The 25,441-nt window shown below is 35.9% G+C and overlaps 1 protein-coding gene across 1 annotated transcript in view; it reads left to right on the forward strand.

The window, feature by feature from the left end:
* Positions 1-24,898, forward strand: part of LOC137948238 (myosin-11-like) — a 31,652-nt gene extending 6,754 nt beyond the window's left edge. Inside the window, exons 14-39 of the mRNA XM_068794246.1 lie at positions 1,106-1,143; positions 1,311-1,437; positions 1,557-1,727; positions 1,941-2,072; positions 2,170-2,279; positions 2,370-2,430; positions 2,599-2,776; positions 3,938-4,143; positions 4,236-4,355; positions 4,507-4,605; positions 4,692-4,913; positions 5,112-5,251; positions 16,174-16,288; positions 16,358-16,411; positions 16,495-16,578; positions 21,593-21,763; positions 21,894-22,049; positions 22,175-22,381; positions 22,472-22,615; positions 22,805-22,875; positions 22,981-23,080; positions 23,161-23,217; positions 23,463-23,519; positions 23,605-23,685; positions 24,333-24,415; positions 24,607-24,898. Coding sequence (XP_068650347.1) covers positions 1,106-1,143; positions 1,311-1,437; positions 1,557-1,727; positions 1,941-2,072; positions 2,170-2,279; positions 2,370-2,430; positions 2,599-2,776; positions 3,938-4,143; positions 4,236-4,355; positions 4,507-4,605; positions 4,692-4,913; positions 5,112-5,251; positions 16,174-16,288; positions 16,358-16,411; positions 16,495-16,578; positions 21,593-21,763; positions 21,894-22,049; positions 22,175-22,381; positions 22,472-22,615; positions 22,805-22,875; positions 22,981-23,080; positions 23,161-23,217; positions 23,463-23,519; positions 23,605-23,685; positions 24,333-24,415; positions 24,607-24,730 — 3,108 coding nt within the window. The 3' untranslated portion in view covers positions 24,731-24,898. The remainder of the gene's footprint in view (positions 1-1,105; positions 1,144-1,310; positions 1,438-1,556; positions 1,728-1,940; positions 2,073-2,169; positions 2,280-2,369; positions 2,431-2,598; positions 2,777-3,937; positions 4,144-4,235; positions 4,356-4,506; positions 4,606-4,691; positions 4,914-5,111; positions 5,252-16,173; positions 16,289-16,357; positions 16,412-16,494; positions 16,579-21,592; positions 21,764-21,893; positions 22,050-22,174; positions 22,382-22,471; positions 22,616-22,804; positions 22,876-22,980; positions 23,081-23,160; positions 23,218-23,462; positions 23,520-23,604; positions 23,686-24,332; positions 24,416-24,606) is intronic.
* The last annotated feature ends 543 nt before the right edge of the window (positions 24,899-25,441 follow it).

Consider the following 25,441-nt stretch of genomic DNA (forward strand, 5'->3'; position numbering starts at 1 on the left):
AAAAATATGATCTTGCTAATCCAATTTTTTTTGTAGTGAATTACACATTGGCCCACTGAGAGATCACGATGCATGATAAGTTCTTGTATTCCTTTCTTCCCTTCGGGCCCAAGTGGTTGTTGCACTGGTGGTCCTCCACTACTACAGCCAAATTTTGATAGCCACTTTTAGGTGCACACCATAGAAAAGGCCAAAATTTAGGGGTTGCAGGAATTGACTTGCTGCAGACAAGGCTAGATGATAGACAATACTACTCTATAAAAAAGAATAAAAAGCAAAGACACTATAAAAATTGGAAGAGTCATACTGCCATACTAAACAATCCTCACCGGAGTGAGACCTGTCTATTTTCTTGCGGAGTGATCAACATACTTCTTCCATTTCATGATCTCTAGTCCTTCAACAAAAATTTAAATAGACAGTACTATTCTATAAAAGAACGAATAAAAAGCAAAGACGCTATAAAAATTGGAAGAGTCATGCTTCCATACTAAACAATCCTCACCGGAGTGAGACGTGCCTATTTTCTTGCAGAGTGATCAACATACTTCTTCCATTTCATGATCTCTAATCCTTCAACAAAAATTTAAATAGATAATACTACTCTATAAAAGAACGAATAAAAAGCAAAGACACTATAAAAATTGGAAGAGTCATAATTCCATACTAAACAATCCTCACCGGAGTGAGACATGCCTATTTTCTTGCAGAGTGATCAACATACTTCTTCCATTTCATGATCTCTTATACTTCAACAAAAAATTAAAGTCCACATACTTCATCCCATTTCATGATCTCTGATCCTTCAACGAAAATTTAAGGTCCATTTCCATCAAAGAAAGAGATTGAGATGGATAATATGTGAAAGGAACTTCACTGATTGAGGAACATTGCCGATCTATTCATCCATCCAAAACTGTAACCTACCACTACGGGGATGAAACCTAATATTGTGACAAATTCTTATGGCCATGAATAAATTGTCTTTCATGAAGTTTAATTAACTATTAGTTTACTTGTCCATTTACATAATATGGCTGATGATTTTACATTTAAGTATTGGCAATCTCTTATCTGACCTTTATTCAGTGTTATTCTTTTATAGAAACCTGGAGGAATTATTGCGCTCCTTGATGAAGCCTGGTACGGAGTGATTCTCTTTTTCCAAAATCTGAAGTCTATTGTTATCTTTTTGATAAAATTAGTTCATCTTTGAAATATTAACTCACAACAATAAGTTAATTGGAATTTGACTTTTGTCTCCTTGCTTCTTAATGGCGAGATCTTTTTCTTCCAAAATTTCTTCTCAGTATGTTTCCAAAGTCCACACATGAAACATTTAGTCAGAAGCTCTATCAGACATTCAAGAGTCACAAGCGTTTTATCAAACCAAAACTATCTCGTACTGATTTTACTATCTCTCATTATGCTGGGGAGGTGGGTTTTTGCTTCCACATCCTATTTTCATTTTTAATGGAAGTTATCTGTTAAGAAGAAAAAGCTATAGCTTTAGTTGCATATGAAGTAAAACTACTTATTCTCCATTCTCTTTTCAGGTTCTATACCAGTCTGACCATTTTTTGGACAAAAACAAGGACTACGTGGTGCCAGAACATCAAGACTTGTTAATTGCTTCAAAATGTTCTTTTGTATCAGGTCTTTTCCCTTCAGTACAGGATGAAACAACAAAGTCAACTAAGTTTTCCTCCATTGGTTCTCGTTTTAAGGTGCTGTTTCTTGTTTTTCTTTCTCATTTTTTTTGTTTTTTTTGACTGGGTTTGGATAGGTTTGGAATTTTGATGTGACATGTTGATTCTAACCTTTTCTTCATACACTCACCGTAACAAGGAATGACATAATTCCACCCCTTAACTTCTGAAAATATAGAAAATGAAGATATCCTTAATCTTATTGATAAAAATATTGTGTAACTGATGCAGCTACAACTACAATCTTTAATGGAGACACTAAATTCAACAGAACCCCATTATATCAGATGTGTGAAGCCCAACAATCTTCTGAAGCCTGCCATTTTTGAGAATGTCAATATCCTGCAGCAGTTGCGCTGTGGTGTAAGTTAATTTAGACTGAATATCAATGTTTCAAAGAGAGAAAAAGGAGGGAAAACTTAGCAATCTGAATAACTCTTGTGGAATTATGACTCTCTAGGGTGTTCTTGAGGCTATAAGAATCAGTATGGCAGGATATCCTACTCGGAGAACTTTCTTTGAATTTTTCAACCGTTTTGGTATTCTTGCTCCAGAACACATGGAGGGGAAGTAAGTATTGTTCTTCTTTTAAAGTCAGTGTATATAGATTTGATTAAATTCAAATAATTGATGCTTTAAATACTGTGAGATGATGTACAGCTATGATGAAAAGCTTGTTTGCAAAAAGATTTTGGAAAAGATGAGTATGAAAGGGTGGCAGGTAAATCATTTTTCTATCATCAGCATTTACCTCATTTTTGTGTTCTATTTTCTTGTGTCTTCCTGTTTGCTTTCCTTGAACTCTTCACTCATATTTACTGACAAAAAAATAAAAATAAATAAATAGCTGTTATATTGTACTCAATGACTTTTAAAATGGGTTTTACAGATTGGCAAAACGAAGATTTTCCTCAGAGCTGGTCAGATGGCTGAATTAGATGCACGGAGAGCTGAAGTACTTAGCGGTGCAGCGAAAACAATTCAACGCCAAATACGTACACATATTGCTCGAAAGCAATTTATTGCCTTACGCAAAGCTACTGTTTTTGTGCAATCTCTCTGGAGAGGTGTGGTTTTTTTATGCTTTTGAAGCATGAAATCAGTGACTAGCTTTTAGTTTTCTAATGATTGTTGGCTCGATATATATGTTATGGTCCTGTGGTGCCCAATATGGGACCACAGGACCATAACTACATATCCATCTTATGAGGCTTCTGTTTTGCTTTCCTTTTTTTTTTTTTAATTTTGAAAACACAGTCATTGCTTTGTCAAACATGTGCTTATGAGGAGTTTTCAACAAAGTTTTTTGAGGCATTTGATAATGTCTTTACTTTGGTTGTTTGTGGAATATGCCTGGACCATTAAGGTAAAGAATACAAAAAAAATTGAAACTGTAAAAGGCTTGCAGAGAGTAAGAGTAAACTCATAGACGTAAAACAACAGGTTATAAACATAGGCAGCATATAGATGGACAAAATTTGTTTTTTGTATGAAAGAGACAATTTTCAAATTATGAAATTTGTATAATCTATATGTAATAGGGAGGCGGAAGAGTTAAAGGCAAGTTAAACAGAGGAGAGCAGCAAATAAAAAGGACAGTAGAAAGTAAGGATGAGGGAAAGAGAAATTAAAATTGCCTGTATATAGAAGAATGGAAGCTAATTAGTGCTTGTGCTGTTGTTCTGATGGATCCCTCCTATTTCTTATTCATACATATCTTAAATATATGGAAATTTCCATTCATACTACATCTTTTTACATCTTAACCTTGAAATTATAAAGTACCACTACTGCCTCTAATTAAAATATTGATTGAAAGCAAATAAAAATGAGAAGATAAATTTACTTACTAATTTTCTAATGCAAAGTGTTGTGACTGAAGTTGGGTTATGGAAAGATGTATATATATACTTACTAATTGTCTAATGCAAAGTGTTCTGACTGAACTTGGGTTAGTGAAGATGAATATATTTGTTGACCCACATACATCTATGCAGCGATATGCATTCAGATGCCCATACATTTATAAATTTCTACAAGAAAATTCTATATGAATCTGGATATACAGATATCACTTGAAAGCCTTCAAAGTCCTTCTATGTCAAGGATGATTTACTGAATGCATTATTCACTGTGAGTATGTAAAATAAAACACATTACATGCATGCGAATAAAGATGTTGACAGAGGTTCTTCTGTATGTTCTGCTCATTTTCTATACTTTTTCAGGTAGGCTGGCTTGCAAGTTGTATGAGAACATGAAAAGAGAGGCAGCTGCATTGAAGATTCAGAAAAATTTGCGTAGATACCAAGCTTGGAAGGCATACAAGCAACTACGTTTGTCAGCACTTGTTTTGCAAACAGGTTTAAGAGCAATGTCTGCTCGCAATGAATTTAGATTCAGGAAGCAAACTAAAGCAGCAATCCTCATTCAGGTTTTTGAATTGGTTGATTACACAAAACTTTAAATAAATTATTTTATATTCTTTTATCTCAGTAACTGAATCTTGATATTTTTTCTTTCTAGGCCCATTGGCGTTGCCACAGAGATTACTCTTATTACAAGAAACTGCAGAAGGCATCAGTTGTTTCTCAATGTAGATGGAGAGGAAGGGTTGCAAGGATGGCACTCAGGAAGCTCAAGATGGTCTGTGAAACCATAGTTCACTCACAGTTTCATTAAAGAAACGAATCATTAATTATACTTGTATACTGAAAGCTGTTAGACAATTATTCTCTGTAAAATGCTTTATATTGGTGGGTTAGTTCCTTGTTTGAGTATTTTTGCATTTTGCTAGGCTGCTAGAGAAACAGGTGCTCTTAAAGAAGCAAAGGACAAGCTTGAGAAACGAGTTGAGGAACTCACCTGGCGGTTACAGTTGGAGAAGCGCTTAAGGGTAATATACATGTGCTAAAGGTACATGTCTTGCTATTCTTACCATTTTAATAGTTTGAATATTGATAATTTGGATTATATATGCAGACTGACCTGGAAGAAGCAAAAGCACAGGAAATTACAAAATTGCAGAGTTCTCTTCAAGCCTTGCAGGCCAAAGTAGATGAAACAAATGCATTGCTTATCAAGGAACGAGAGGCTGCACGGATGGCAATTGAAGAAACCCCACCAGTTATCAAAGAAACTCCGGTAGTGGTGGAGGATACAGAAAAAATTGATGCCCTAACTGCAGAGGTGGAAAAATTGAAGGTAACACTATTCTTATTAGTTCAAAAGATCAGCATAATTTTGTTTTTTGTAACATTATTATGTTAATCTTTATAAAAATAAAATAAAAACTTTTTGTTAGGGTACTAAAATGGCTTCTGCTCCATTCTTTGTGGGCACTATGATCTCCAATTCTGGTCATTCTTACCAGTGGTTGTCCTTTTTTGTGCCATATTACAGGCCATGTTGCAGTCAGAATCAGAAAGGGCTGATGAAGCCGAGAGGAAATACTCTGAAGCACAAGAAGCATGTGAAGAAAGAAAAGAAAAGCTTAAGGAAACAGAAGGAAAAGTTCAGCAACTTCAGGAATCTTTTAACCGGTGAACATGTTCTCTTATAATTCTCAACTAAATCTGGTTATCATTTGAATTTTATTCTCCTAAGATTCCACCTATTGTCTTAGTCTATATCTAGCTATGACATTGGTAACTGTTTAAGTCATTTAAGTGAGTTATATCTGAATATATATCTTTTTTTGTTTTTTAAACAAGAATGATGGGTAAGTCTGAGTGTGTCATATTCATTACAGAAGAAAAAGTGTGGCATATCAATTAAAATGGTTTTGTTCATGTTTGCAAGGTCAAAATGTTCCTTGTTACCATTGTCATGCTGCATTCATTCATAGGAAGATGCATGTGCGCTGTATGAAGTTGTTAATTGATTCCAATAACCACCTCATTTGGAATAACTTTTAGGCCTTACTTTTGTCCGTGAAATTGGAATTCTTAGATGTTACCTATGTGATTGAAAAAGGAAAGATGTTACCTATGTGATTGTAAAAGGATCTCTTAGATGTTACCTATGTGATTGAAAAAGAAACTCTTAGATGTTACCTATGTGATTGAATAAGGAAGTCAGTTCCAATTAGCTTTGAGGATGTATATTTCTTTATGGTAGCATAGGCTAGTTTTACATAATCTGTTGCTTCCATTGTCCTTCTGTTCGGAAGGCTGAAAATGAGTGGCTCTTTATTCGCACTGGGAAACAAAGTTATTCTTTCCCCACTTCTTCCATCTGTTTCATTCATGATTCTTAGAAGTAATTGACATCGTAGTTGTGCAATAATGCAATAATGGTCCTTCCAAATTTCTGTTTCTCAAAGGTAGTAAATATGAACCTTGCACTCCTTGTTTAGTAAATATGAACCTTCCAATCCATTTGTTCCATATGGAAATGGTCTCTTATTCCATCAGTTTCATAAGAATCTAACAGTCAAATCAGATATTGTCTGTCTGACAATCTTTGATTCAGTTCATTAAAGCCTGTTCTCCCATTTTCTCCATCTTTGTCTGTTTGGTTTATTTGTTCAACTTGCCATACTAGTAAATAGGAACCTTGCAGTCCTTGTTTGGTTTAACTGTACAAAGTTGCTCCAGATGTCCATCTACCCCCTCCAATCCATTTGTTCCATTTGGAAATGGTCTCTTATTCCATCAGTTTCATAAGAATCTAACAGTCAATCAGATATTGTCTGTCTAACAACCTTTGATTCAGTTCATTAAAGTCTGCTAACCTATTTTCTCCATCTTTGTCTGTTTGGTTTATTTGTTCTACTTGCCATACTATGTCTTGTTTACTAGAAAGTCCACTTGCAATTAGTTCAATTTTGTGTTCATGTGGCTAACCTGATCTTCTTACTGCATGTGGCATTTTCATCTATGTGGTGTTTTACCCTTGACAACATTCATATAGCCTCATTTAAAGATTTTAATTTGCCTATCCATTTCAGCCTAGTCTGGTCTTTGAATTTCTTCCATCTGCTTCAATTCAGCATCAACCTCCCTGTTCACACTTTGTTGTCAGTTCTTGTTTCCTCTGGTTGGATCGTTGCTGCTTATATCATGTTAGAAGTCTGAGTATTTTAGTCATTCCATAATGTGGTAAATCTGTAATAATGTTGCCAGAAGGTCCCAGATTTATAATATGGAATTGAGGTAGTAATTTTCAGATTAGTTAGAAGATGTTTTCGTCACTTATTTACACGTCCTTATGTAAAGGGGCAGTTTAGTCTTTTTTGTGAAACAACTTAAGTGACTTAATAAATAAGAGACAGGGGTCGACTTCTCCCCCATCCAGCAGGTTCTCAACAAGCCCTTCTTTCCTCGTTTCCTCTTCAATCTCTTTTCTCTTTCTATTTTACATGGTATCAGAGCGCATCTATTCTGGAATCAAGGGTTAATGTAGGTCTCTCCTCTTATAAATCCTTCGATTGCCCTCCAGGATTGGATTCCTCATTTCACTCTGCTGATTGGACATAAAGGTTTTATCTTCGTTTTCTTTTGTGCCTTAACCTACGGGTTAATGGCTGATACTGCTGTTTTTTAGTAGTTTATTTGTGATTCTGTTATTCTGTCAGGATCGAACTGTCTATTGCAAAATTAGTGCTTGTGTCACCCATTTGATGACACAAGATTGCTTGCGAATATTTATTTTGGGGTTATATTTGAGCTTTATTTTTCTTCAATTGGCTGAATTGTTGTTCACTGGGGATTACTGCATATATAAGCTTTGTGTTATAAAACCCTAAGTGTTTTTCGTGTCTTCGGAGGACCACATATGTGCATATTATACTATTGAATCTGCTGGATGTTTGATAAAAGGTGTATGTGAAGGGGCTTATTGTATTACTATTACTGTATTTGGTGGCTGGTTGCGTGGGTGATCAGATTTTGGAGAAGTTAACACCCCTACGAGGTCTACTGAGATTGTAAAAAATAAAGACTACACTCAGATAACCTCCGTCAAGTTAGATGGGAAGAATTACTTGAATTGGTCTAGAACTGTCAAGAAATTTTTTGATTGCAAAAAGGAAAGCCAAGTACATTAGAGAGGATCCACCTGATCAAATTATTGAAGATTGGGAGACTGGAGAACATCAAGTACAGATATTGATGTTGAATTCTATGCTGCCACATTTTAGTAATGAAGTTACCACTTGTTAAACTGCAAAAGATATATGGAAGACGTTGGAATCTATTTTTGATCAAGAAAGCCACTTCTCTTGTGTATATGAGCTATATGTTAAGTTTTCAGTATGATCAAGGGAAACAAAACCGTAACAAAATCCTTTACTGAGATGCATGGTTTGCTGCAAGAGATAGTTGTACTTCATTCATTTTTACCACTGATCCTGTGAAACTGAGAAAAGGATGGATGGATACAAGTTGTCAGGGTTGTGGATGGATTGGGGCCAAAATATGAGGCTTTACAAGCACAAATGTTAGTAGATGATGATGTTTCTACACTTGAGAAGGCTTATAACAAGGTAATTAGAGAAAAAAGTGCAGTAGTGTCACATATCAACAAAAAGACACTAAAACTTTGGACATTGTCGCCCTTAACCTGTCCTCTACTCCTCAATCTGAGATAACTAAGGGGAGAGGAGGAGGTAGAGGACATGGTCTTGATGGAGGAGGTAGAGATCGAGGGCGTGGAGATAGGAAATGTTTGCATGGTCTTGTGGACGGATCAACCACTACTTAGATCAATGTTGAGAGAAATTTTGGAAAACCAGCATGGGCTAATTCATTTGTATCTGAGCCACTAGAAGTGCACTAGAATCTACTGCTAATGCATAGGATGAAATTCAGCAATCACTTCATCGATTGTGACAACTCACATCTACTCCTATGATTGCTCTTTATGTGGCTAGTACATCATCTTCAGCTAATGCCACTCTAGTTACACCTAGTATGTTTGCACTACATTTTTCTTCTCAGCCGGCTTAGGTCATTGATTCTAGGGCTTCAACCCACATTGCAGGTATGTCAACCTTGTTTACTATTTGTCTCCTACTTCCTCCTCTTCTTCATTTGTTACTGGTGAAAGGGTGGTTCATCCAATTCATAGTCTTTTTTTATCAACTGTGTTATATGTTCCTAAATTTCCTGTGAACTCATTGTCTGTGAGTCAACTCACTAAATCATTAAAGTGTTCGATTAAATTGTTTCCCTTTCAATGAGTGTTTCGGACATGGAGGAGGATTATTGGCTCTGAACATGGAAGAGGAGGCCTCCACCATCGACCGCAATTGGAGTTGTTGTTGTGCACCTTAATATTGGCATCTAGGGTTGGGACATCCATCTCAATTAAAGTTGTGCTGGTGTTTTCCTGCTCTTCTTTTAGATCTTTCATTTTTGTGTCAATTATGCCAACTTGGGAAGCACCACAAGTGTCATTTTCAGTTGAGTAGCAACCATAGCAGAATTCCATTTGAGCTAGTCCATTATGATGTTTGGGGTCCTTGTAGAACTTCCACTTTGTTTGGTTTCCATTGTTTTTTTAACTTTTATAGATGATTGTAGTAGATTTACCTAGGTGTATCTCCTTAAGGAAAAAACTGAAGTATTTGATGTATTTGTCAAAATTTTCAATGAAAAACTCAATTTGGTGCTTTAATTTGTGTTTTCTACTCGTCTTGAATTTATGAATCATAAATTTTCATCATTCTGTGTATCTCATAGGATTATTCATCAATCATCACTTGTATATACCCCACAACAAAATGGGGTTGTAGAGCGGAAAAATCATCATTTGTTTGCAGTAGCTCATACTCTATTGTGTCAAATGGATGTTTTAATGTTGTATTTGGGAGATGCTATTTTCGCATCTTGCTACTTTATTAATAGAATGCCATCCTCTGTTCTGGGAGGCAAAATTCTACTGCAAGTTTTGAAACCAATATGCTCCATATTTGAAGTCACACTCAGGGTGTTTGGTTCTTTCGGTTGGTCCTCACACTAACAAGTTCTCTTGTCATGCTATAGAATGCTTTTTTCTTGGTTATCCTCATAATCAAAAGGGTTTAATGTTATGATCCTCCTAACAAGAGACCTTAGATTTCAGCAGATGCAATATTTTTTGAAACTACTTTTTTAGTGCATCATCTGAGACTTCCTCTCATCCTATTACGGCGGCTAAGTCTCCTCTTCCTGTTTCAGTTATGGATAGACCTGCTGTACATTGCACTATTTTGCCTCATCCACCCTTGTGGGTATATTAACGTAGGATGAATTGCAACATCAAGGCTTCTCTATGGCTCCCTTTGACATGGTTGGACCATCTTCTTCTAAGCCTGCAAATCCTGTCTTCACTGATTTACATCTCCTTGTTAGCAAAAGAAAAGGTACCCGCCATCCTATTTCAAAGTATCCGTATTTCCATAATTTGTCTTCTTCATTCCGGTCCTTCATTGCTCTGTTGTCCTGTTTTTCTATTCCTACTATAGTGTAGGATGCCGAGTGTTTGCCTGAGTGGAAGAAAACTAAGGATGATGAGATGGATGCCTTTTTTTTTTTTTTGTAATGTTGATAATTTTATTTCAATGAAAGAAAAGATACATTAAGGGAAACCTCCCCTAACAACAAGAGATGGATGCCTTATTTAAAAAAAAAAAAATGAGATGGATGCCTTATAGACAAGGAATATGTGGACCTTGGTTGAACCTCCTGCAAATGCTACCATTGTGGGTGGTCGTTGGGTGTATACCTTTAAAAATAATGTCAATGGGACAATTTAAGAGATATAAGGCGCGTTTAGTGGGTAAGGGTTACACCCAAGCATATGGTGTGGATGTGTTTGATACTTTTTCTCTAGTGGCTTGTATGACTATAGTTCACATTTTAATTTCTGTTGCAGTAGCTAAGAGATGACCCTTATTTCGGTTTGACATTAAAAATGAGGAGGTATATATGGAGCAACCTCCTGGGTATGTTGTTCAGGGGGAGAACGAGAAAGTTTATAAGTTGCATAAACCTATCTATGGGTTGAAACATAGTCTCGGGGCCTGGTTCGATACGTTTAGTAAAGTTGTCATAGCATTTGGGTTTGTTTGGAATCACCATGATCATTCCTTGTGTGTTTTACATTGGTCATTTGGGAATGTGATTCTTGTGGTGTATGTAGATGACATTGTACTTGAAAAATTGGTGATATGGGGAGAAAATAGAAGAGAAAATGGATTTCTGGAAGAGAGGCAGCTTTTCTGCCTTGGAATTCGAGCCAAAAGGCCCTTCCTGCTTCTTTATAATCAGGGTTTTAAGTGAAGTTTTACAATAGGACAAAAATGCCCCTCAATACTCAAAATTACTTATCTCCTAAAATACGTGTCTAAATTGAATGAAAATTTAACTAGAGATAAAATAAGACATTCTCTATCTAATAGCCATACTATAAGAGAAAAATGTAATATTGAAAATCAAAGAAATAACCAAAATATGCCTGAACTTGTATTTTAACAGTACTATTTGGTAGTGATTCCCAGGGGATTGAAGAAGTGAAAGCTTATTTGAGCAACACTTCCAAACTAAGGATTTTAGATTTTTCAAATATTTTTTGGGGATTGAAGTAGCTAAGAGAAAACAAGGGATAATACTTTTCTAGAGGAAATATATTATTGATATGTTATATGAGTATGTGCTTTAAGGAGCCAAATCAATGGATACTCCTTTAGAGGTTGGTCATAACTTATGGGAGAGAACAACGTATTATTGAAAGGCAGGATATGTATAGAAGAATAGTAGGACAATTGATATATGCAACTATCACAAGACCTGATATTGCTTTCCCTATTAGTGTGGTGAGTCAGTTAATAGAGTCTCCATTCAAAGTTCATCTTGAAGCAGCCCAAAGAATTTTGTGATATTTGAATGGAGCTCCAGGTAAAGGGCTATTTTATACTTGTGGTCACCTCAAGATTGAAGAGTATTCATATGCAAATTATGTTGGATTGGAACTTGACAAGAAGTCCTCTATAGGTTTCTATATATTTGTTGGAGAAAATCTTATTAGTTGGAAGAGTAAAAAAACAAAACATGGTGGCACGTTCTAGTGCTGAGGCAAAGTTTTGATCAATAGTCCACATTGTGAGTGAGCTCCTGTGGATTCATTCTTTGTTAAAGGAGTTAAAAATTGCAGTTGAAGAACCTACGGTGCTTAAGTGTGATAATCAAGCAGCCATTTTCATTGTGAGTAATCTTGTCTTCAATGAGAAGACGAAACATATTTAAGTTGATCTTTATTTTGTAAGAGATGCAGTGCTTGGGTGGTAGGGTAATTACCTTGTATGTCAGGACCACTAAGCGGTTTGGTGATATATTCACAAAACCTCTTGGAAAATCAGACTTTTATAACTTTTGTTTGAAGCTGGGTTTGCTTGACATATATGCTTCATCTTGAGGGGGGGTGTTATAAGCCAGGGGTATTTTAATCATTTCATAAGTGTGAAATCTGTAAAAGTGTAGCCAGAAGGTTCCAGATTTATATTATGGAGTTGGGGTAGTTGTTATGTAATTTTCAGATTAGTTAGAAGCTGTTTTTGTCATTGATGCATATGTTCTTATGTAAAGGGGCAGTTTAGTCCTTTTGTAAAACAACTTAAGTGACTTGATATAAGAGAGATGGGGGTTGATTTCTCCCCCATCCAGCAGGCTCTTATTGAGCCCTTCTCTCCTTTAAATCTTTCCTATTCCTTCCTCTTTTCATCTTCAATCTCTTCTCTGTTTCTACTGAACACATATTTCAAGTCCGTTCTGGTCTTTCCTTTTTACCTTTTTCTGTAATTTGTCCAATTGAGCATGAAGGTGTCTTTATCCTCCATAATAATCTTGTAATAGGTTTGAACTTCTTCCCATTCCACTTTCTGCTAGGGTATTATTGCTCTTTCATTCGTTTTTCATTTTTCCTCTGGAAGTATAATCACTTCTTAGTCAATGGTTCAACAGGTTTCTCTTTTTGAAATAAATTATGTATTTGTGTTTCTTGGTTATTTCTATTTTTAATGATCTTGAGCCTTAGGCTCTTATACGTTGATTATATTAGTAAATCTATGTATTTCTTTTACTGGATATGCACTCACTTGAAACAAGTTTTTGCAATTTGGGTTTCTGTAAGTAAAAGGAAGAGGGCCATGATATTGACTGGAATTTGGTGAGTGGAAGTAGAATTATATGATTATTGAATATTTGCTTTGATGCAGCACCACCAAGGAAAATAAATAATTGTGCACTCAGAATTATTGACTTTGTTAAGGAATAGTCCCACATGGATTAGTGAGTACAAAGATCTTGAGTTTATTAGTTGGAAAAGAGGTTTCCTAAGTTGGCTAGTCATTTTGGGATAGGCCTTGGACCCAACTTAACAGACTTAATGGGGTTTGGGCCCTTGATGACATCAACAGGTTCTACATGTACTCGATGCATAATCGTTTCATTATATATCAAATGGACAAAATCTTGGGCGTCATGAAGACCTTATGAGTGAAGGTTTTATGGAGTTTTAAGCTAGTTGGAGGTGATCTTACTATTGACATCTTGGTCAAAACTCATGGATTCAGAAACCTGTACATATGGAAAGAGCATTTTTGCTTAGATCTTAGCTCTCTTAATGGAGAGAAGTGGTTGAATTAGTCTTTCAATTTCATTCCGATTGCTTTGGATCAGTCCAGCTTTGTTTGGGTTGAGCTGGAAATCTATGTTTGGCATTATCAACTTTTCATCAAGAGCAGTGACACTGCACCAGTTGAGTAGCTTCCAGACTAACTAAAACTGAAGTTTGTCATAGCACACTCTTTTGTATGAACGGACAAAATGCTGAAACTTTGATTTTCAGAAGCTTAGAAAGCATAGAGCTGTGTAGTTTCTTGAAGGCAGTGATGAATGATCTTCAAAGTTGAAGCAAATATTGATCTGGAAGTTCTCTGTATCAATTGTTGATTGGAAAATGAAGTGGGTGAATTCCTGGAATTCTTAAAGGTCGATGTTTTGATAGAAGGGGAGGAAGAGGATAAGACTAAAACAAAGTCAGTAGGTGAGAGAAGGGGAAGTAATATCAAAGTCCAAAGTGATTTCTTAGGTAAATCAAGTTGCACATCTGCTTGATTGTGTTGGGCTGTAAGCCTCATATCGAGTCAAGGCCCATATTAAGGCCTTTGAAGTTATTGATACCTTCATTTGGACAAGCCTGATGAGCTGAAAGTAGTTGCTACTATACTGCATTTCTGGCCTTTGTCCACTGTTCATTGTTAGAGTTTCGATTCACAAAGCTATATGCATGACATAGTACCTCCTCTACTTTTTTCCCCCTTGTCCCCCTTAGACTGGGAAAACTGGACATTTTCAATTATTCTTTTCTTCTTTTCTGAACAAAAAGTTTTGTTAAAATATTTTCTATTCTATCTCTTTCTTCTTTCTCATATACCTAACCTACTGATTTATTTGCTTTCTATCCGTCATCTTGCTACAACTCTTGAATTTTTAGCATAACCAGTTTTCCCGGTCATTGTGTTTTTCAGGATCTACAGTCGAGATTGGTGGGTATCGTGAGTGTGTTGGTTTGAACTTCCTTCAAGATCCCTTTCGGCTGAACATTCTTTTTTTTTTTTTTTTTTTTTTGTGTTGTAAGAACTAAAAGAGTGTGCTCATTAGGGCATGCTAATTCCCCTGTTGATCTTAGGTCCTTTACTTTTCAGTTAGTAATGTACGTTAGACTGATTTTGTACTTCTTGGTCATTGGCATCCTGTGGCTGAATAATTGAATTTATTTTCTGTTGGCTCATCTTTTCTGATGCTGGTGGTCTTCTATTGACTCACAATGGGTTAGTATTTTGTTAGCTAAGAGGATTGATTTGGTAAGGGGGAAGATTGGCAGTTGTTAAGTGGATACCAACTATGTTATAGGTGCATGGCAAATACAGTGAAGGCACAATTCTTCAATGCAACAATTAGACCACCCCTGCTTTAATGGAACCAAATGTTGAGCCTAGAATTAGCTCTTTCAAGAATTATGAGTTAGCAAGGATTGCAGAACAAGTATGAATGAGATTAAAATTTAACTTATCAAAGACTGAGTATTGCCCGTCAATGGACAAAAAAAATTAGATAGCCATCTAAGATGGTTAGATGCGCACCCAATGGTGCACCAGTGATTCAGGCTTTCTTATTGTTGGTTGATGGACTGGTGAGGCATACAGAAGCCCACAACCATATGGGAGGAAGCTGTGAAGACTTGGAGAAGACTGATCGAGTAATGGAGCTAACAAAGAGGTATATTGGAAAAGGCAAATGGATATTGTAGAGGACCCCTGCCTAGTTAGGAGAAGTCTTCGACAAAGATAATGATCATGAGGATGTGGTTGAATCTTATCATCAATTAAAAAATCCTTTAAGTCAAAGAAATTATGCTTTGTCTGAGATTAAAATTTGTAAGACAGTTCCACCTAGTTATTTGAAACTTACAAAGGGATAAATTAAAATCTGCCTTTCTCTCTTGAAGCAAAATGTGATTACCAACACTGAGCTCATATTCATTTGAGAAAATCAGGTACTCAATAATCTCTCTAATTAGAAGTTATTTTGGTCCTTTGTATTCACCATGTGTAATCCTGTTTTCATAAACGGAGGCACCTATATCATTATTATAATATGACAACTAATATAATTTTGGACTTTGTTGTAATTTGGCAGTACTCCTGGTGATATGTCAGTTGTGTAAACAACAATAATTTGATTGAAGTTATGCCAGGAGTTTGTCTTAAGGGATACTTTAATGGAGATTTGTGTGTTCTTTTTTCTTTTTGGATTGTAAGTGATTTAATTTTTTTTTAAACTTTCCCTTATTGTTTATGAATATGGCACTAAAGTGGTGGCCCTTGAAAAATATCATGCTCTAGGGTTGCACTCAAATCTACATTTTTTCTCTTCACAGTCATCTATTATGCAGTTTAATAGTAATCTGAATATGGATATACTAATGTAAGGATACTGGAAGTATAATGTTGACATTTTACAAGAAGGGATCATTGCACTAATTTCTCTGAAACATTTCTTTTTTTATTAAAATACTAATTGGTGAATAATTGCAGTCATTTCATGTGTAGAAGCTTTAAAAAAAAATCCTATGTAGAAGTTTACTTTTTAATATTGGAATTTGTTTTCATGCATATTCACAATTTTCTTTGCTACATATTTTATAAATTGTGGTTGTATCCCACTATTTAAAATTTTTGGTTTAATTTGAAATTTTTTATATGATTTTACATTTTCCATGTCATGTAATAATTTCTATTGTGTTTGGGGCTACAAAGTATTAAGTGTCAGTAACCATGTCTGACACCTTTTACCTCATTCAACTCTAAATGTTAGTGACTGCCATTTTCTATTGGGGCTTACATTCATGACAAATATCATAATTCTTCTGCTCACATTCTGGTTAATTTAATAAAAAACTTGTGGATTTTGAAACCCAGACTTGAGGAGAAACTGACAAACTTGGAATCAGAAAATAAGGTCCTTCGTCAGCAAGCTCTCTCCATGGCACCCAATAACAAATTTCTCTCAGGACGCTCAAAGTCAACAATTCAGGTATTGAATGCTGAAAGTTGGTTAGAAATTCTCTGTTGCAGATGCTGATTCAGGGTTTCTTATTGACAGAGAAACTCGGAGAGTGGTCATGGTTTAATGATTGATACAAAGATGGCATCTACTGTAAGGGGATACTGTGTCAGTGTCAGTTTACTTGTGAATTTGTTTCTTAAGGTGTTTATAAATTTTCCATGTTACTGTCTCAGGATTCACATAGTACTGTATCAACGCCAAGAGAACTTTCAGAAGTAGAGGAGAAACCACAGAAATCACTTAATGAGAAACAGCAGGTACCCCTTAAGCTCTGCACTTTTCATTGCTTTTTGAAAGTTTTATAGAAACAAGAAACTAAAGTAATAAAGTGAAGAGGAGAGAAGAGAAAGAAGAGGATCAGAATACAGCATGAGAGGCTGCTTTGTTAGGGCTTGAACTCAAACCTGATTGGGTTTATATTCAACATCAGAATATCCCATAACATCAATTTTATCACATAATTTATACTCCAATCCTTTCCCAGGAGCTCCATTTACATCAAAATTCTAGAGACCACTTCCTATGTATTTTGCGTGGGAATTCCATGAATTGACTAACCACTCTAGCTCCAAAGGAAATATTTGGTCTTATAAATATAGCAAACTTCCCAAACAGACGTCTATACTATTTTGTCTCTAAGCTCAAGACTGGTGTCATCATGAAGGGCATGATTAACTTCCATAGATGTATCTACTGTACCTATACCCAATAATCCACATTCCTTTAACATATATGTCACATACTTCCTCTGAGATAAAATAATCCCTTTCTAACTTTTGGCTTTTTTAATTTTTAAGAATATATTTCAATTGCCCCAAATCCTTTGTCTAAAATATCTTGCTGGATATTCTTTAACCTCTTGAATCCCCTTATAATCACTTCCAGATAAAATAATATCATCCACATACACAACTAGAATCAAAACCCATGATGACCTCCAAACAAACACAGAATGATCATAATGGCTCCTTGAAAATCCAAACTCTATGACCACTTTGCTAAAATTTTTGAATCACCCTTTGCGACTCTGTTTAAGACCATAAATAGCCTTCTTCAATTGGCACACTTTCCCTTTCTCCCCTTGAGCAATGTATCCAGGAGGTTACTCCATATGTTCTTCTTCCTCAAATTATCGTAAAGAAACGCATTTTTAATATCACTGAAATAAGGGCAGTCTGTTATTTACAACCCTTGAGATCAAAATCCGAATAGAAGTAAGTCTAACAACTAGGGAGAATTTCTTAAACACATCTATTCTAAAAGTTTGAATGTACCCCGTTTGCAACCAACCGAGCTTTGTATTGCTCTATACTGCCACTGTGTTGAACTTGATTGTATACACCTAATGACAGCCCATAATAGCAGCTCTTGCAGGTAGATCACAAAGACTCCATGCCCTCCTTGTAACCACAACATTCATCTCCTCATCCATAGTACGTTTCTAATAAGGCAAAACTAAAGCATTCTGCATTGAACTGGGTATAGAAGACGTAGACAAGGACATGGCAAATGACTTGTAGGAAGGTGGCAAAGAATTGAAAGACATATTCTGTAATAGGGTGAGAAGTACATGCATGACCTTGTAGCTCGTCTAATGGCAAACGGTAAGTCTAAATTGAAGAAAACAGGATCTACAAGTGTAGAGGATAATGCTTGGACCAGAGAAAGTCGCTGATCGGTCTGGACAATATGGAAGGGAATCATCTGACGCTGATGGCATTGTATGCTGGCATCTTCTATACACTTGTAGTGGTTTTTGGGATGAACTTGAGGTACCTGCACTTGGAGCATCCATAGCAGCTATAGGTAAAGGGCTATCCAAATGTACATCAGATAAAGAAGGAGATTAATCAGAGCATACAAAGTATGGAGTATTTTCTAAGAATGCCACATTTGCTTACACATATATTTTTCAAGTGACAGGATCATAACACTTATAGCCCTTTTCATGATGAGGTTACATAAGAAAACACACTTTATAGAACAAGGAGACAACTTATCAGTAGAGTGACTGAATGAGTGACTAGAACAAGTAGATTCAAACACCCATGGTGGAGTATAAAAAAATTTGCAATGTGGTTTTAACATGTGTATGGGAACTTGACCGTGTAGAACAAATGACAGAATGATTGATTAAGAAACATGATGTTAAGACTGCATCATTCCAAAAAGATTTAGGGACACATTTGAATCAATAATGTGTGTGCAACTTCAAGTGTTTATTTTTCTGTTCTGCAACCCTGTTTTCTTGAGGTATATAAACACAAGAAGTTTGGTGAATAATCCCTTGAAGTTCACAAACAAAGTAAACTTATGATTCAAATATTCAAAACCATTATTTGTAAGAAAGTTATGAATAGAAGTGCCAATTTGATTTTTTATTTCATGAAAAAACTTTAAGAATACATCAAACACTTTGGATTTTTCCCTTAAGAGATAAATCTTAGTAGCTCTACTAAAATCATCAATAAAAGAGACAAAGTATTTAAAACCAAAAAGACTAGGTACTTGACCCTAGCCCTAAACCCTAAAGCCCTATACATCAGAATGAACTAATTGAAAGACTCAACTATGACTAAGACTTGTTAGAAAGATAACTCGATGATGCTTGCCCAATTGGCATGATTCACATTTGAAAGAAAGATCACTTGACAAATACGGAAAAGATTGATGAAATTTGGCTGGTGATGGATGTTTCAAGCATAGGTGTCATAGATATGGGGAGCTATTTGTTATACGTGCGTTGCCTTTGGAAGAGAAAAATGATCCTGAAAGTAGAGCCCACCTTTCTCATGCTCTTATCCAATCATCCTTTTCATCTGCAAATACTGAAAGATACATGAAACGGAAAAGAATATTACAAAACAATTTTAAAACTTAGTAATATTGCTTAGAGATAGAAGATTCATGGGAAAATGAGGAACAAATTAAACGGAATTCAAGGACATGCGAGGGGTAGTATGAATATTACCCTCTCCTTGAATGGGGAAGTGGAGCCTTCAACCAATATAACAACACGGTACCTGACTTGCGTGTGGATGCTCTTGAATCAATGATTCAAGAGAGGGAATGAGATACATTCAATGCTTGCATACCTATGCTTGGCAATGTGGCACTTGTAGTGGAAGGGAAACTGACATCTTTGGAAGTAAAGGGTGCCGGTGTAGTGGTCAATTATCCTAGTTGTTAAATTGGGTCCAAGGCCCTATCCCAAAATGACTAATCAACTTAGGAAACCTCTTTCCCAACTAATAAACTCAAGATCTTTGTACTCACTAATCCATGTGGGAGTATTCCTTAACACTCCCGTAGACCATCTTTTGTGGCTCTACAAGTGGATAATTTAGGAGTAGGCAGTTTAGGTGTAGGCCCACTTCTGTGGCTCTACAAATGGATAGTTTTAGGTTGAGGCCCTCTTTTGTAGATAGTTTTTTGGTGCAGGCCCACATATGAGTACTTGTTCTGATACCATGTCAAATTGGGTCCAAGGCCCTATCCCAAAATGACTAGTCAACTTAGGAAACCTCTTTCCCAACTAATGAACTCAAGATCTTTATACTCACTAATCCATGTGGGACTATTCCTTGACACTAGTCATTGTAGAAGTTGTTGAATCTCTTATTAGGGGTCATATAGGCTATAGTCTCTTTTTCTATTAAGGTAACCGATGCTAGTTTACCAAAAAAATTTCATTATCTATCCTAAAATGATTAGTTCAGCTACAATGGATGCATTTTCTATCACCCCTATCACTACATCCACATCCTCAATTGGAAGAATCTTTTCCACAACCTCTACGACTTCCTTCATGACTATATGAAGGCTCATACTTGTTTTGGAATTGAATTGAGATTGAGGGCAGAAGTATCAATCGTTCTATTACCCTACTCAGTTTTCGTGACCACAACACCTTGTACATGAACTACACTGTTGAAGGCCTGTTCAAGTATTGTTACATCATCATTTGCTAACAACTGAGCCCAAATGGCATCGTATTCTTGTCCAAGGCTATCAAGGAATCTAGTAACTTGGATCTGACTCTTCCCTCTACGAAGTTCATCAACATTAGTAGTGAATGAATAGTACTAATTTCTTGCTGAATCCCTTACATTTCAGTAAAGTAATCAAAACATTTTGATCGCCTCTTTGCAGACTGAAATATTTTGTTTAAAATTCATACACTTTTGACATATTTCTTTTCTGTGAGAAAATAAATGCGAGTATATTCCACATTGATTTCGAAGTCCCATAACTCATAACCTGATCACTAAATATGGATTCCACACTCTTTAACAACCTGGTTATTACTTGATTATCTTCTGCCCCCAGCCCCAATCCTCAATTATATGATCAGGAGGATCTTCCCTAAGATTTGTTCAAATATGGAACAATTCATATAATCCTATTTATTTAACTTTACAAAAGTAATCTGAATAGAGTGAGTATCTTTACTCTCATGACTTCCAAGAGGCTTAATAGGAGCAACAATCTTTACTAGATTCAGCCATTATTTTTCAGCAAAAAAGGGAGAATCCTGGCCCTACCTGTGCAGATAAGTACGCCCCACACACTTCAGATCTAGGGCAAAATTTTCTCAACATCGTAGAGATGCTATCAATCTAATGATAACAGATCAGAATTCTTCTCAATCACTCAATTAAAATCACAGTATAAACAAAGAACAACAATAGAGATGACACAGATAGTAGTTCTTTAAAATGACATCCAACAACCCTCGAAGGGCAGTAATGACATATCAAACCACTGAATATGAATACTAACCATCAGCATAATGACTATGAGAAAGAAGGAAAAGAAAAGTCCGACCTTTATTCTGTCAACAAAAGAAATTATGCATAACCTCTTTGCAGATTTTGAAATTGGAGAATGAAAGAATATCATTTCGCGAGAAAACTCCCAATCTTGAACTCTATTATTCTGATACCATGAAGAGAAAAAAAAACTGAAGTAATAAAATGAAGAAGAGAGAAGGATAAGAATGCAGCATGAGAGGCTGCTCCATTAGGGATTGAACTCGACCCCTAACAACCTTTATATTGCTTTAAGTGAAAGGGGGGACAAAAAGACAAGAATGCCCCTGTAATATCAACAAAGTGAAAGCAAACAAAGCAGACTTATAGACTAACTTCCTACGATGCCGTCAGTCTTCTAGGAGTACGTATTACATAGATAAAATTATCAAAATACTCCCAATTGCATTTTCTAACAGAAGTAATGTAACTGTGTGATGGATTGGCTTTTGTCTTTCAGGAGAACCAGGAGTTGTTGATCCGGTGCATTATGCAACATCTGGGTTTTGCAGGGACCAGACCCATTGCTGCTTGTATTATTTACAAATGCCTCCTGCAATGGAGGTCTTTTGAAGTTGAACGGACCAGTGTTTTTGACCGGATTATCTCTACAATAGGCCAAGCCATTGAGGTTTGAGAATTATTTCTCTTTTTCTTTTTTGTTCTTTACATATCTTATCCATTTATGTTGTATTTAAGGTTGTGAGATTTAACTTTCTCATCTTTATTAAGCTTCTCATCAATTCTCATATTTTATTCAGACCCAGGAAAACAATGATGTGTTAGCGTATTGGCTGTCCAATGCCTCTACATTGTTGTTGCTACTTCAGCGCACTCTGAAAGCGAGTGGGGCTGCAGGGATGGCTCCACAACGTCGTCGGTCATCATCTGCTACTTTATTTGGGAGGATGACTCAAGTAAGAAAATATGTTTTTGCAAAAACTAGACACAAACTCCGTGCTTATGCTTATGCCATTAATGAACTCATGTAAAACTATGGGATATAGAGTGTGCTATTGTTAATTATAAATTTTTGGTTCAGAGTTTTAGAGGAACACCTCAAGGTGTTAATCTCTCTTTTGTCAATGGTGGCTTGGTTGGTGGAGTGGATACCCTGCGGCAAGTTGAAGCAAAATATCCAGCATTACTGTTCAAACAGCAACTTACAGCATATGTAGAAAAAATATATGGAATGATACGGGATAATCTGAAGAAAGAAATTTCTCCCCTGCTTGGGTTGTGCATCCAGGTATTTCATGTGGCTTTTATGACAGTAGGTTTTGCACCTGACTGGGGAATATTACAGATAAAATTCCTTGTATGTTTCTAATCGTCACAGGCACCAAGAACATCCAGAGCAAGTTTAGTGAAAGGACCAACCCGTTCGGTTGCAAATTCTGCTGCTCAGCAGGCATTGATTGCTCATTGGCAAGGAATTGTTAAGAGCCTTGGGAACTTCTTGAATACATTGAAGGCAAATCATGTTAGTGAGATATCTATTGCTTTATTTACTATTTTCATATTATTGTAATCTCTACCTGAATAGTCTTTCCCTAGTGAAATTAGTAGATTGGCATTCCTTGAACCTTGAGTCAGTTGACCTATTCCTACTTGCTTCTTCATAGAGCTGGAGGTTATTTCACTCACGTTTGTTCTGATCTTCTGTTCCCAGGTTCCTCCATTTTTAGTTCGAAAGATTTTCACACAGATATTTTCCTTCATCAATGTACAGCTTTTCAATAGGTATGTTTTTCACTCTCCAAAACAATAAAGATTGTTGACAGTTTTAGTTAGATAAAGGAAAAGATCTGCGTAGCTCTTTCATCATTGTTTTCATTCTTTTGGCAGCCTTCTTTTGAGAAGAGAGTGTTGTTCATTCAGTAATGGTGAATACGTCAAAGCAGGATTAGCTGAACTAGAAAATTGGTGCTATAAAGCTACTGATGAGGTAGGTTTTGTGTGAGTTTGTCCTTATAATTTGTTCTTGTGGTTTAACTTCCTATATTCTGATCAGCAACACTTTTTCAGTATGCAGGTCCAGCTTGGGATGAGCTTAAGCATATAAGACAGGCTATTGGATTTCTGGTACGTGGTTTTTTTCTTTTTCTTATCCCAGCATTTCTGTCCAGTTTAGCAGGGTCATACCAAATATAAATAAACAAATCTATCATGTCAAAAGAAAATTAGAAATTAGAATTACGTGAAACTTGAAAGCATTTCTCTATTTGTTTTGTAATTTATTATGAAGACTTACATAACGAGTAAGCAGATAAATTTATCTTTTCTTTCATCTAATTGTAGTTTCTCCATGGAATACTTTGATTAATTAGGTCATTCATCAGAAGCCTAAGAAGACTCTTGATGAAATAAGCCACGATCTTTGCCCTGTGGGTGACACTTGCCTTTCTTTTCCCTTTTTTATTCTCTCACTAACCCCATTCAATCTGAAGCTCCTTTACCGTTGGTGTGCAGGTGCTAAGTATACAGCAGTTGTACAGAATAAGTACAATGTACTGGGACGACAAGTATGGAACCCACAGTGTGTCAACAGATGTGAGTTATTTTGGATGCCATTACTCCAACTAGGTTTGTTACCATTGGTACTAGGAACTCTTTATGGGGAGGGAAACTTGTTTCTCTGAAACTTTGTTGCAGAAACCAAAACAACGGTTCTCCTAAATTTGGTAGGAAGCATTAAGGAGCTTTAAGGAAACACTTGGGAAATATATTATAGAAAACATATGTTTTGTACTTCTAAAAATGAGAGGCTGAAAAGGGTAATTTTAAAATGTTTGGTCAAGTTGTTTAATCAAATAATTAACTAAAGTATATTATCACCAGTTTATTATTTTAACTTCTTTATATGATGGTTTGTCAATAAGAATTCACATTAACTATTTTTTTGGATCAGAGTTTATAATCCTTGTTACTTATTTCATTGTTGTTCATTTCCTGCAAGTTTGTAAATGGTTTCTTATTCATTTTGTAAATGTTTCAAAGAAATTCCTCAAACATTTCCTATCTGTTTCTTCGTTTGACTTTTCCTCAAATGCTATAAATGTAGATTATAATGCTTTTTACCATGTTTTGATTTTCCATTTGTTTCCCTATATTGGTAACTAGGGTAATGAAAGTCATAGATTTTTCTGACAGAATGTTATTAAGACTGTCTGATGATACTTGCTGGGGTACCAATCCAGGTTATATCCAACATGAGGGTATTGATGACAGAAGACTCTAACAATGCTGTCAGCAATTCTTTCTTATTGGATGATGACTCGAGGTAAACTACATTTGACAAGACTGGTTGCAAAGTGACCTTAAGTATTCCTTCACTCGCTCAAATTTGTGTGACAAACACTAAATTTTATTTCTGGAAAATAGTGACTCGTTTATGCACATAAAACAGGATCCTTGAATGCTTGCAAGTTAATTTATGCCTAGTTGATGCTCACTTGTCTTCCTGTATTTCAGCATACCATTTTCAGTAGATGACATATCCAAGTCTATGGAACAAATCGACATCTCCGACATTGAACCGCCACCACTGATTCGTGAAAACTCAGGCTTTGTGTTCTTGTTGCCACGCTCAGAATAAAATTTTTGTCTAGTGGTAAAAATTTTGCATCTTTTATACCGTTTAGGTTCTGTTTCCGTACAGTTATTGTTGTACCAATTAGTGAAATTTTATCAGAACTCCTATTGTATTCGTATTACTTTTGATGCTCGGATGTAGTGAAATTGTTGAATCTGCTTGAAAGCAGTATGGGTGTCTGATTTTCACCTTATGGGTGGGGATTTTTTCCCTTGAAAAAAACCTATACCAAGTTCCTAGGTGAAACTATTAAGTGATCAATAACACTAAAATATATCAAAGTTAATTCAAATATCACCTAGGAAACACGAATAATGGCATTAGTGATGGTCTGAGAGTGGTTTGTTTCCAAGTTTGAGAGCCATCTCTCCTCCACAACACGTCATAATCCATCTTTTGGTGTTCCCAACATGTTCAAATTACTTAAGCTCACTGTTATCTTTGTTTGCTCCACAGAGAAAGTGAGCTTGAGCTTTTCCTCTGTCTTCCACCAATTGCAGATTTGAGTAGAACACTTTAACCAAATTTGGGTAAATCTTGCAGTTGTATCTCAATATAATGGTGTCAAAATCATTTTACCTCTCTCTTATGGAAATTGAGGTTTGAGTTTTTCTAGTTCACCCATGCTACTGTCCAAGAAAAACTACTTGTATCAGATTGTTTTCGCCTTTGAGTGAAAGTGGCTCCTATAATCTGGGACTTGAGAGGATTCAT

The sequence above is a fragment of the Aristolochia californica genome, unplaced genomic scaffold (assembly GCF_029961685.1).
Source record: "Aristolochia californica isolate CCGP_79_NKW_82.1479 unplaced genomic scaffold, dmAriCali1.0.hap1 SCAF_13, whole genome shotgun sequence".
NCBI classification, from domain to species: domain Eukaryota; kingdom Viridiplantae; phylum Streptophyta; class Magnoliopsida; order Piperales; family Aristolochiaceae; genus Aristolochia; species Aristolochia californica.